Source organism: Pagrus major, chromosome 7 (assembly GCF_040436345.1).
Source record: "Pagrus major chromosome 7, Pma_NU_1.0".
Classification (NCBI taxonomy): domain Eukaryota; kingdom Metazoa; phylum Chordata; class Actinopteri; order Spariformes; family Sparidae; genus Pagrus; species Pagrus major.
Window position 1 is genome coordinate 26,371,939 of NC_133221.1, and position 13,942 is coordinate 26,385,880.

Here is a 13,942-nt window from a genome sequence, read left to right on the forward strand (position 1 = left end):
AAATGACTCTTAATTTTCTGTCATAAATAACTAAGAAAAGCAGCAAATCCTTATATTTAAGAAGCTGAAACAAATGTTTGACATTTTTGTTTGAAAAATGACTGACAATTAATCAATTGTCAAAGAAGTTGGTGATTAATTTCCTCTCTTTTTCTCTAAATACCTATTTTTTAAAACTGCTTCTGTTTTCTTTTCAGGCATTTTTGCACAGAATCAGACAAACTGCAGATGACCAACAGTGTCTCTCACCTGAACATGTCAAGGTATGACAAAGAGACAAAGCATACAAATCAGAATATCTCAAATGATTTTTGTTTTTTTTAATTATGATTGCTTATATAAAATATTTATTCATGTATTTGCCTTCTTTCCCCACATCTCTGTCCATCTGTTGGGCACTTCCTTGCTCTTTTCTCTCTCTTCCTTCCACCCTGCCTCTTTATCTCTTCCTTCCTCTGTATCCCCTCCCTTTACATCATCGCCCTGTTTATAGATTCTGTTTTCAAATATTGAGGACATCCTGGAGTTGCACAAAGAAGTGTTGTCTGCAGTGGAGGCCAGTCTGCAGCCCGAACCTCACCCTCAGCATGCACTGGGGCACGTGTTCCTGCAGTTTGTAAGTGCATGACACACACAGAAACACTCATAAAACAGCAGAGAGTCACACGCATATACAAGCACATGGACACGCATGTGGGAGAACATGCATTCACGAATTCCTCTTCCATGCAAAAGTACATACACAAACTCTTTTCATGGGCGACCCGTAACCACAGATGCAGGGAAAGCGTGCAAAGCCTGCTGTTAAAATACCCCCTTTAATTCTCTCTTTCCTACATGAAACACTCCCATCTCATGGACTCCCCCCCCTCACTCACAGACTACCTCTAGCCCTTTGCCTTTCCTCTTTTCCCAAACAGACGTGCATCCTGTCAAGCAAAAAGAGTCTCTCTTCCCTCCATCTCTCTTCATCAGTCTGTGCAAGTCACTGTCTCTGCCATCTCCTTCTTTTTGCCCCTCAATCCCTCCATCCAAAGATTCCTCTCTGCTCTGCGGCCCACCACCCCCTCCGCTCCCGTCCCCTCTGTTTGAACTTGTTTGGCCCCAGGGAACAAACAAAGAAGGGTCTGTGTCCGGGGAGGAAGAGATGGTGTGTCACTCAGTGAGGGGACAATGCTTCTGCTGGTAGCACTCAATCTCCAGCTCCTTCTCTCTCGCTCTGTTTGTCTCTCTCTGATAAACTATCTTCAATTCACTTTCACTGAGGCACACAACACCTCAGCTAGGTATTCCACCATCAGTTTGCTCCATCAGCCTATAGGTCAGGGTTGCAGGACACCATTAGATTCAAATTTTAGACAGAAAAGAAAAATCTCATTGTTGGAGAACCAATAAACCCACACATTTCCGCCCCTTGCTTTTTCACTCAAATTCAATCTAATAATAGAACCAAGATTCTGTGGATCTTTGGCTCTCCTAAGATTAGACTCAACCACTGACGTCATTTCTGCCTCCAGAGCAGGTTTGGCCCCTGAGAAACGTCTATATATCTAAAAATCTAACCTGCCTACCATTTAATGAACCACACCACCCCTCAATAATAATATATCCACTACCTTGTGGTACGAATTCAATTTTAATCACATCTGTGGATGGCTGTAGAATTGGCTCATCATAACCAATGTGTGAGGCTTTACGGTCATTCAGTCTGTCAGGCCAAGTGTCAGGGTGGAGAATTGATTAAAGCAGCCTGACCTGTTTTTCTCCATCGCTCTGTGGTTAGACTGGGAGATATAGAGGTCAGCCTGGACGGGTAATAGGGAAGCTGCAGGTGCTTGGATTTCAAACTGAATCGATTGAAGGAAAAGCCTTGTCCCTTTTTTATTTCAGTTTACTTCAAAGTCTGTGTGACAGGAAAGAAACCTTTGTGACTCAAATCAGTATTGGATATTAATTTCAGGTATGATGATGAGTCATAGTGCTGGAGCTGGACTCAGTAAGTGATCCAGCTAATAACAATCATGTGAAAAATATGCATGAAACAGAGGCTATATATAGTATATAAGATTTACAGTTTAAATACTTTAATATAGTGAACATAGTGAATGTTTATCATTGTTTTAGGGTTGCAACTAAAGATGACTTTCATTATCAATTAATCTTTCATTTATATTTTGCTGGTTTGCAGGTTTTGACAGACTGACAGACCCATAGTTTTTCAATTTACAATAATAAAAACAGATAAAAGCAGAACATCCTCACATTTGAAAACATTTTGACTGATGAATCACTTAAAGTAGGAGGTGTTTTTCTTATTGTCACTACATTCCATAAACATCCACAATAAACTGATTCTAACTAGTATTGCCTGTGTAGCCAGAGTCTAATATTGCCCAAGATCTATGTTGTTGTCTAAATGCAATTAAAGAAATTGTTTGACATTTACAGAAGTGTAAAAAAGATTTGTTGTGGATTTACAAGAGATAACGTGTGATGATTTCTTGGCAGGGAATAGTCACTTCCTTGAGTCTCCATTGGTTGTCTAGCTGCCTCACAGAGACAACAGGTTTCCAGAAAGTGTGTGTGCCCCGTACAGAAAGTTAACCAACACATAACCCCTCATAAAACCACCCATTAAGGAAAAAAAGACATAGCATGTTAATATAAGGCTAATATAACTTTGTGACAGGCAGATTTTTTTACTCTTGGACAGAGTCCTGCTCCCAGTCTTTATGCTAAGTTAAGCTAACAGGCTGCTAGCTCCAAGTACATATTTACTGTATAGACATGAGAGGGCTCATCAATTTTTCCGTCCAACTCGCATTTTCCAAAATGTGTATTCCTTTAAATGATTAAATCATTGCAATCACAATCATTTGCCAGTAAGTTTTAAAAATCTTTTCAACATTATGTATGTTTAAACCTAAAACATTAAGTAGACACAATATCAAGACAGACATTTCTGTTGCGTGACATTACCATCATAGTGTGCTACAAACATTGTATTAATTGTTTGCAAACTGCTTGCTAAAAGGACTGAAAGTAAAGTGTTACCCTGCGTATTCATTACAATTCCCTCTCCAGCCCACGACCTTTGTCTCCTTCAACACTGACAACTCTCAGCCATTCGGTTGGCCCTGTCTGGTGCCCTCCAGCCGTAGCCCTTGACCTCGACCAGAGGTCAACACCATGACTGGGATTTGATTAACCTCCTGCATTGTTTCGCAAGACTGTCTGCCACTCACAGTTAGGGAAGAAAAATGGGAAGATTCATTGCTATTCAAAGTCAGATGTTGCCAAGATTTAAAAGAAAAAAAAAAAAAGGGTGCACCAGTCTTTGACTTTGAGTTAAAATAACCACAGTTGTAGTTGTAACCCTTCCTAAGCAGCATACAGATGCTTCTTCACGACTTTTAATGAATATAAGACATTTTGCAGTTTTAACCAAATAATATTAACTTGAGGCAAAATCTGGAATTGGTCTGTTTCCTCTGACCAAACACACACACAAACACACAAACATGTTTAAGCCCTCGTTTCCACATCGCGGCATGCTTGAGATTATTCAAACTCTGCAAAGGTGAAAAAGTGACTCATGTAAGAGGAGAAATCAGAGACATCAATATTTGCTTTATTTCTGGGTGTGTATATGTGAGCACTGTGCAAGAAGCAACAGTCATGTCATTATGCACTTTCTGAACTACACCCATTATGCTTTGAGTCTATGTGATTTCTCGCGTGTGTGATACTAACTACCCCCTCATCTAGCCTCCGGAATAACATTCCAATGATGAAGAATTCAAATGTTTATCAAAGGGACAACCCAAGTCTTTGAGCTATTCTGGAGTCAACTGATGTCTTTGAGTCTTTCAGAGTAGTCCTGATGTTTTAAACTGACTCTCCTTCATGTGCTGGCTATGGTAAGATATTTAAGTGTGCTTGAATTGACAGTGTAGTTGTTGTCACCTGAGAAAAGGAAATACCTTTGAGTGGGCTTTGGTTGTAAACATAGCAGCAGAAAGGCATGCTGTCTTTAGGTTCAGCTACTGAAGTGCCACCATATCCAGGAGAATGTAAGTGTAAACTGATATACTGTGGCTACATTTCCGTGTCCCTAAACACCCCCTTAATATTCAGGCTGTTTGTGAGTTTGCCCATCAGATGTTTTTTCTTCAATGCTCTTTATAATATTGAATGGAACAGCTTAGTTCAGGAATATGAAACCTCCACAAGTAGTTTGGGATACTCTGGTACTATCTGGGATACTGATGCATGGAAACATGTCATCTTGGTTACTGCTGGATTTCTACAGTGTGGCAATTCTGATTACTGGTTTCATGAATAGCTATCTCATTAGCTTAGTGTGCCCAGATTAAGACTTTAAAGGACCATACTGTAGTTTCTCCACATTTTAACCCCACACAATGTGTGCAATTTACATTACTGACAACGGATTTATAAAGCATACCATTGTGTTTTCTAATGGGTTTTTTATGTGCTACATATTACAAGGTATGCACATATTTGATATTTGGTATCAACATAGTTTGTTGTTGGATGATGTTACGTTGTGCTGTGGACAAAACAGAGGCAGAATCAACTTTATTGTCACAGTACCTTGAATTTACTTCTGCTAGAGAGCTTTAGGACTGCTGAGCAAACAAGTAGTCTCATTGAAATAAAGGAGGAAGTCTGTGCTTTATGCTAGGAATGTGCTACAAAATCAGATATCACAATACTTTAGAACAAATACCTTGATATTGATATTGCAGAAATATTGTTTGAATGAAGATTGGTCTTCAAAATATTAACACAATGAGATTTTTGACAATCATCAGTAATGTGGATAAATTGACTAAGTGGGTAAAGGCAAGTATTAGAACAAGTAGAAGAGTCTGTTAAGTTCAGAAAATTGCATCACTTTACTGTAATGCAGCCATTAAAACGAAAAAACAACACTATGCCATATCACAATATCATGATATCCAAAATCTAAGACAGCATAATAACTATCATGATAATGATATGATATCAATATATTACAAGACCTATGTGAGAGGTAAAGCCCCATTACTCTGTAAATGAGTAGAGTAAAAGAGGAGAAACGTTCAGAAACACCAACATTAAGAACATGTTAACGTGATTAACCTTTACATGGACATAGGAACAAATAGACCACACTAGTACATGCATATTTACAGGTCTTGACCCTGCTTTGCTCCCTTCTACTACCCTGTGTAGTGTATTAACTCAATTTGACAGTAACTGGGCTTTCACACCATATGCCGGCCCAGCTGTTGCTCCCAGTGGTGCTTTGGACTGGAATCCCCTGCCAAACGTGGCTCTGGGTGTGTTTTGGTTCCTGCCTGCTTATGTGGTAAAAACTGCCCACCATTTACATTGTGCTGCTCACTTGTTTTAAACATCTACAAAAGATTTTCACCTCCCTCTGGTCAAGGGAACAGGACAGAGCAAAGACACAGGGTTCTATAAAAAGAGCTGTTAGCTTTGTTTGGCTGCCTCTGTCAGCACTGCTGGGTTACTGTGTAAAACAGACACACGCACATGCACTCAGCAGTGACAAGTTAAGTTTGTGTGTGTGGGAGTAGAAACCACACACATTATTATCTTCCACATCTGTGCCAGTACAGGATGCTAGCTTGGTAACCATTTGTATTTTCAAAGGTGTTGCCATAGATGATTCTTTTATCGATCTTGATGGCTTTTTTGAATAAAATTATTTTAAGATGCTATCAAGCTCATTACCTTGATTGGTCTCAATGACTGAATATGGACTTTCTTTTAGTAGCGCTATGGCCAAGCCAGCTTTCCATGCAAAGCCTTTGGGCAGCACCATTTCAGTTGAGGTTGAAAGCGGTGTCCGAGCACCTGCAGTTTTAGATTTCACTTACGAGGCTGTTTCAAATGACAGTTTCAGTTTCTAGACCTCAAGCTCGGGCCCCACTATGCACATGGTTTCACATCCCAATTACTGTTGCATAGTTATGAATACACAATAGCCTTCAATAAGCTCCAGGGTGTAAATTCAACTACAGCTGTGATACTGTGTGTACATAGTCACCTACAGTATGAATAATGTATTTCAAGCTACAGTAGATTAACCAGGTGTCGTATTACATATTGTAAAGAAACTAAATGGAAGCTTGAAAAAAAGCTCTTCTATTAATGCAAGGGTTTTGTCTTTGTACAGAGCGTGATACTATCACCTAGGGAAAAGAGGAAGTGTCGTATGCTGGCATGCTATTTTTTTCCAGTATGATGTAGATTACTTAGAAAAAGAGAAGTGTGTCAAATGATGTTCATAAATACAAGTACAGAATGTTTCACAAAGCTCTGACAGTCATTATTCTTTCAGTAGTTCTGTCTAATCATAGTTACAGTTACACTTTACCATAATAACCTCTCTCTCTCTCTCTCTCTCTCTCTCTCTCTCTCTCTCTCTCTCTCTCCATATATATATATATATGTATATATATATATATATCTATATATCTATATCTATATCTATATCTATCTATATCTATATCTATATCTATATCTATATCTATATATATGTATATATATATATATATATATATATATATACATAAGCTGATGTTGCTTCTACTTTGATGATAAGCAATGACAGCTGTGGAAGTGCAGTAATCCACCACTTTCCATGTGATGGTACAACTGAATCTCATTAAACTGTAGTAACTGGAGCCTTTTCTGAACTGTCAATCAGCCCCCTGTCAGTCACGGTAGATTCCTCAAGGCTGCCAACTAGCCAGTAAAATATTATATCAAGTCCCTGGTCTGCAAACCTGACCTGTGTTTCTCTCTTCTGTTTTGCAGAGGAAGAGTTTCTCAGTGTATGGCGAGTACTGCAGTAACCATGAGAAGGCTTTGCGACTCCTCATGGAGCTGAACAAGATCCCCAACATCAGGACCTTCCTGCTGGTGAGTCACCACAGATCCTCTCTGTCTTACTTATCTTGCCTTTTCTTCCTATTACTTCTCCAGTTCTCAACGTCATCGAATATTTCTCTCTTCTGCATTTTTATGAGCATCTTCCCTCTTCCCACTATGAGTCTTGACTTCTCTCCTCTTAATAATGTTGAAAAAATCTCTATATTTTCATTATTTTATGTCGCATGAGTCTTTTCCTTTCCTCTAGTTGTGGCCAGACTTCTGTTTGTCCACTTAACCCTCTCACTTTATTTTCTTTGCTACCGTCTTCCTTTGCCCTACATTTCTTTCCTCCCATGAGTCTCCTCTCATTTATTTCGTTTTCTGCCATTTATTCGTACTCCTCCTCCTTTTTCCTTCCATAATACCACCTCTACTTCCAGGTTAACACTTGAATAAAGGGCAGAAAACATAACAAGGTCAGTGGGTTCTTCCTGCCTGGACAGGATGCAACTATCATCAAGGTCACTTTTGTGCTGCTCTTGTAGTGTTTCCGCTGCCAGCTGTTTCTGTGTTTTGACACCCAAACCTTTGGGCCCTGGACAATGAACTTAGAATGGCGACGGGGCCTTTGAGCGGGGGCCCGACCAATGAAATCATCTGCAGATTCAGGGCCAGCCAGCTGTGGACTGTTGGCAGCCTTTATGGGCTTGGCTGAGAGATCTGAGGCCCTGCGTTTGTCGCTGCCTGATGGTTTGCTTCCATGGCATTATTCTGACCCACAGGACTGGAAACAGTGGGATCAGAGTGTTGCTGTGTGCTTTGGCTTTTTGCTTCCTCTGGCCCAGTCATGCAGTGGTTAATTGGTTAGGTCTTGTGCGACGATGATGCTTCCAAAATAAAATCACCACACAACATCTGCTTATGTGTTAAAGCGGTTGTCAGACCTGCTCAGTTTAATCTCAAGTATTGGACTAGCTCTCAAGCTTTGTGTAGCAACCATGAACAAAATAAACAAGGATGATTCACTTGAATTTAGAAACAGACACAAAGCATTTTGTATTTAAGATATGTTGACGTAGCACAAGAAAAGTGGTGATTGTCAGAATCATTGTTACAGTGATTAACAGCAGTGTAATATGTATTGCCATTAGCTTCTTTTCAGCAGGGTTTAATTCCAGTGGATTTCTTTCTGGATTAAACTATTTTTATGCTAATTGAATCACACAATGAATAAGGCTTCTGAAATTCTATGTAGAAATGAAGTGTTAATTGCATTGGAAGAGAGGAGAGAAGTGAAGTGAAAGCAAAAAGAGGTCAGAGTGAAGAGCAGAGGGAGTTCTGGCTTTAGGCTTGCAGATTACAAATAAGCAGAAGATGAGAGGAAGGAAGAAAAGGAAGTCGGAGAAGACTTGGAGAGAAATGAGTGTGTGCGGGAGAGAAATGCATTAGTATTTAATACATCAGGAATCCGTGGAATCCCAAAGTTCTGCAATAATGATCAGTTGCATTTTTGTTTCTCATTTTTCCATCCAAAAACTGCATGACCCCCCACCATCCTCTCCTGCTCTGCGTCGAGTTGAAAGGAATTGCCATATGATTGTAATGCCCTAAACTGATCTCCTGCCTTCTTTCCCACTGGAGAACACTCAAGTGGTTTATCTGCATGGCTGCGTTTGATCTTTCATCCCGTCCCATGAGCTCATAGCATACTGACAGTCTGCGCTCTAGCAAAAAACAAGGCGTAGAGAAACCATAACTGTAACTGTAAGCCCCCCACCATCCTTCTGAAGAAAACTTCTCCTTTCAACTGGTTCTGGGGGGCAGTTTCTTAAAGCCTAAATCTTCTGGGGAATGAGAGGGTACTTTAGAGGTTTCTCATTGATCCCTCTGTTGAAAAGCATGGATATTTTGGAAGGATTTGCATTGGCACGGTAGAAGAAATATAGTATAGTTAAAGACAGACTTATGAGAGCCAGCTTAAAAATGACACTGAAGTCTCTTTTTGTTTTAATCTCCAGGCTGTTTCTTTGATGTAACAGAAGCAGAAAGAGAATAATCTTTTGGTGTACATAGCAAGTGCTTGCAAAAGTGCTGCATATATTCATATGAATTGAAATACCTAAATAAAAATGTGACTCACAAGCAAGTCCTGAACACTGTGTATGTAAAATTATGCCTGTATCAACCTCTATGATCTGCCAATAATGAAACACCATAAACTACAGTGACAGGATGTGGTCGTGAGCAGTAAAACCTTTTCACCAACTGCAACTGTCGTGGTTTGGATTTACCAAAACCAAGGATGTGCTCAGAGATCATATAGGTCAACTTACAATATAATCAAGTGAATTGATAAAGTAATGGTAAAAGGTATAGTCATAGTTCTGTATGCTGTTTTATGATGGTAAAATTGCTAAAATAAAAGTAGAAATAGGCTAAGAAATAAATAATCAGGCATTTCTGAAACTAAATGTGCCTGCATGACAATTACTGTTAAAAAATCACACTATTCTTATTTTAAATACAAAAATGCTAGTTCAGTTGCAGCAATATATTTGCTCCATGATTGCACGTGTATTTTTTAGTTTGAAGAGCATATCTCAATCTGCATATGGGTTTAATAACTTTAGAGAAGCAGTAGACATATGGAAATGTACTACACTTAAGGCTTTGCTCCCAGATAAACAGAGATAGCTTATTCTACTGCACCTGGAACTGTTACAAATCTGCTGCTGGTGCAACAGACTGTGACTGAATGGAAATGACAACAATAGTCAATTAAATTCTATTTATTGCTGAAAAGACACAAGAGGCATTAGACAGAAATTGAAACAGCTGCAGATGTTCCAAAATTGTTTTTCAGACAGGTGCTATCTAAGATAATTAATGTTCTAAAAAGTTTTATACAGCTGGAATAGTTTAATCGACTCTTCTACTCTGTAACATAACCAAGATGAACTTTGGAAAAACAAGGCCGGTTAAAAAATTATTGGGGGGAAAAAAACTAAATTAATTGCTTTTTTAACTTATTCCACTGGTAACTGTCTTAGTGTCATGGAGATTTGCTAACCATGGAAACTTCTCTGCTAACAGGAAGTAAAGCTAAAGAAGAAGTCAGCACATTGTACAGACAAAGCTGAGTCCACCAGCACATTTTCTTACCTCACGTTTTGTGTGTAGTGTGCAATTAATGATGAAAAGTTCAGACCTTTTTTTTGGGGTATTCATGTTCATTCATTCTAACTGTAACTGTAAATCTTTTGCTTTTCAGGCAGAACTTCTTTCTTCCTGTCTGGCTGTGCACATAATCCTTCTTTTATTAAATATTTCATGTGTCTTGGTGTACATTGGTGTGTAATATTGTTTGGTTTGCGTCACTTCTTCAGCACTGTATGCTACTCGGAGGGAAGAAAAGCACAGATATTCCCCTGGAGGGCTACCTTCTCACCCCCATTCAGAGGATCTGCAAGTACCCTCTGCTGCTGAAGGTACTTTACAACTTATGCACTGATGTCATGATGCCATGATCAAATGATATCACCAGCTCTGTTTGGCTTATCCACAACCTGCTCAGACTATCTGCAAACTTAATCAACATGATTTCTAGCTACAATCTGACACCTCCCTCCATGGATACAAAATGCATGTATCTATGTTGATCAATACCAGTGACTCATTTTACATGACTCGGCCAGGCATTTCTGAGCGTTATACCCACTAGTATTTCAAGGCACCCAATCTTCCCCACCTACTAGTGTTTCCGAATGTGGGGGTGGCAGGTTTTGGACTCGTGTAGAAAAGATGTTGTTACCAAAGGTCACAAAATACTTAATTCCCCTTTAAGACTAATGTGTTTTTCTGAATCTGCCTGCTTCTGGAAATTCTACAGTTTATGTTTTAAAACTTAGCCCACTACCTTTTCCCTGACCTAGGAACTGCTGAAGCGGACCCCTAAGAAGCATGCTGATTATCCTGCAGTGGAAGAGGCTCTGCAGGCCATGAAGGCTGTCTGCTCCAACATCAATGAGACCAAGCGGCAGATGGAAAAATTGGAGGCTCTGGAGCAGCTGCAGTCCCACATCGAGGGCTGGGAGGTGAGAGCAAGAAATACAGAGTGAGGGGGAATGAGAAATGTTTCGAAAGAAGACCATCTAAATGGAACACAGTTATGATTCATACAAGATTTCTGCGAAAGGAAGAAATGAAAGTCCTGTAACATAACCACGACAAAAACAGCCTGACTTATTTTAGAAATACCGTAACCATCATGGTCTCCATCTATCTTGAGAGTTAAGCACCATTGCAGCCAAATCACAGTTCTGAGCACAGGGGCCATGGATGGGGCTTGGGAGCCGAGCGAAGGGTCCACTGCATTTTTCACGCCTCCCTCACTCACCACAACAGAGGCCTTGTCTTAGCAGGCACCAATGGGACAATCCACCCACACAGGGTGCCAATAGGGATGCCAATGGGCATACTGCCCAATCAGAAGAAACCTAGGAAGCAGAGCTCTCGTCTCACATGCATTGAGAGGGTTATACGAGGGGACATTTGAAGGGGGGAAAGGAAGAACATTCAAGGATGGAACCAGAGAGTGGGCCCCATTGGGACATCCCACTATCTGCTTGCCAAAACAGACCCATTTTCTCCCCTTTCCATCAGAAAAATGTCACCATACGACCTGAATGATTGTACACCACCATAACAGAAAACAAGAAATGGTTATTGAGCTTGGGTATGTTGACAGTAAATAACCACACAGAGTATTTTCTGGTCCCTCTTGTTCTAATTAATCAAGTATGTGTGTGTTTTTTTGATGGTCTGTGTATTTGCCACCAGGATGTCCCCCTTCCTTTTGTTTTATGGCACAAATTTACCCCAAAACCACATGTAAGCAGCGCCTAAGAAACAGAGCAGTAGATTGAAAAATTATTCAATGATTCTGATCATTGATCAGTTTTGCATTTTTCAAGCAAAACTATAAAAAAAACTGTTGTGTTCCAGTTTCTTAAATTTGAAGACAATTTGAAATTAAAAAATTCAGTTTTGAACGTTTATTTAAACAAAACAATGAATTTGACGATGTCACCTTAGAAGATGTGATGAGCATTTTTCATTACTGATTTTTTTATACATAAATTGATTGTTTGCATAGTTGGAATAATAGTGAATAATGGAAATAACTGTTAGATTAATGCAAGTAGCATCACTGTGAGTTACTTTAGATTGGTAATAGGGTTAATAATGGGCTGATGAACACAAATGTTTATTGAACTCAAGTGATAGTAGTCATTAACCAGCCATTAGGTTACAGCCAAAGTGCAACTTGTTTCTTCTATTAGATGCATATCTGATTCATTAATGGATAAACCTCTAACAGACCATCATTTTTGCTGTTCAAGACGGGCAATTTCTCTGTCTCTTCCTCAGAACAATGCTCAGACAGGCACTTCACCCCGACCCTGCCCCCTCAGCCTTTTCAGCATTAGTCTCGCTCTTCTTGCCTCTCTCCAGCCACTCTTCAGGCTAATCACCTCTAGCCCTAATGGAAGAGGACGCCAGTAGTGCCGATTCAGGCCCAGACGCATTACCGCTGCTCAGATACACTGCGTACACACACACACACACACACACACACACACACACACACACACACACACACACACACACTCACACTCACACTCACCCCATGTATTCTTATACTTGCATGTTTACACATACATTATAAATGCAGGAAAATGTACACATGCATGCAAACACACACGGCAAGATATACACACATAGGTAAAAGCATGCCCTCTGAATTCTCACACACTCCCACCCCCACCTCAGCTCAGTGCAGTTAACATGAAGTTGAATTGATCGTCTGAAACACGATCCCCTCCCCAGACCTTGGCGGTATGCACCTTAAGAAAAGCTCAGAGAATCATTTTTCTCTCTCTGAACTCTGCAGTGATGAACATCCATCATAAATACAGACTCATGGGAATCAATTATGGACGCTCAACATTGAGTGTGGCCGGTGGGGGTTTCCATTGGTCCCCGGTGGACCCATGTCAGAAACATCAAAGACAACAGTGAAGTCCAAATCTGACGTATAAGTGTGTGTGCCTGTGGGGATGTGGTGGGGGGTGATGGGTACTCTGCAAGCCAAAGGCGGAAGGTTGTCCCCAGTCCACACATGGGTGTATTTAGTTCCAGATGATTTGGAGTGGAATGATCCGTTTAACAAAGAGTAATGAGATGTGTTTTAACTTGGTTACTTTATTTTGTTTTAGCAGCCCTGTTTTGACAGCTTTGGTGGGCAGAATGTTAACCTGCTCCTGCTCATGGACTCTTGAGAGTTATCCACGTCAAATTAAATCCTTTAATATTTCCATGGTTGTTCGAATTTTGATAGTTAGAAATAGTTTCATCTCTCATTCCTAACTTGGGCAGAGACATGTGAGTGCATGGTTGCTCAGGCATGTATCTGACCCATGAAAGCAGTTTCAGTTCCAGAATTGGAAATGCGAAAAACACTGAATTTGTAAAACTAATGATACCTAAATAGTTTAAGGAATTGGTCATGATTTTTAGAGCCACTTTCACTTAAGTCACCATCCACCATGCTTTTTGCTTTTGCTTTTTGACAGTTCCAGATTGACGTTAACAGCCTCATTAACAAAGACTGAAAGGTTCATAAACCACTTCTAAATATTCGTTTTCTAAATTCCAGCTTTAATATGAGAAATGGCTCAGTACTTAGAGACCACTTCATCTCTGAATAATATATTCAGACAATACAGTACAGAAAATATGGCAAATATATTGAACAGAGAAGCATTGTAATTGTTTGAGTGTGTGGTTTGTGACATTGGCCTTCACACTGTTTTGTAAAGAAAAAAGATGGTTGGATAGTTGTGGTGTTTGATAGCTGACCAGAAACGACTTTTAAGAAAGACTCAATCACATCCTGTGAAGGTGGTGGGCTGCAGAGTAACATAATACATCTTCCTGAATAAGTAGAGTGGAGTTGAGTTGGCTTTCA

General features: G+C 39.9%; 1 protein-coding gene across 1 annotated transcript in view; it reads left to right on the forward strand.

Moving 5' to 3' along the window:
* prex1 (phosphatidylinositol-3,4,5-trisphosphate-dependent Rac exchange factor 1) overlaps window positions 1–13,942 on the forward strand; it is an 83,762-nt gene that overhangs the window by 19,934 nt on the left and 49,886 nt on the right. Inside the window, exons 2-6 of the mRNA XM_073469395.1 lie at window positions 198–263; window positions 494–616; window positions 6,856–6,960; window positions 10,299–10,400; window positions 10,845–11,006. Of these exons, the coding sequence (XP_073325496.1) occupies window positions 198–263; window positions 494–616; window positions 6,856–6,960; window positions 10,299–10,400; window positions 10,845–11,006 (558 nt within the window). The remainder of the gene's footprint in view (window positions 1–197; window positions 264–493; window positions 617–6,855; window positions 6,961–10,298; window positions 10,401–10,844; window positions 11,007–13,942) is intronic.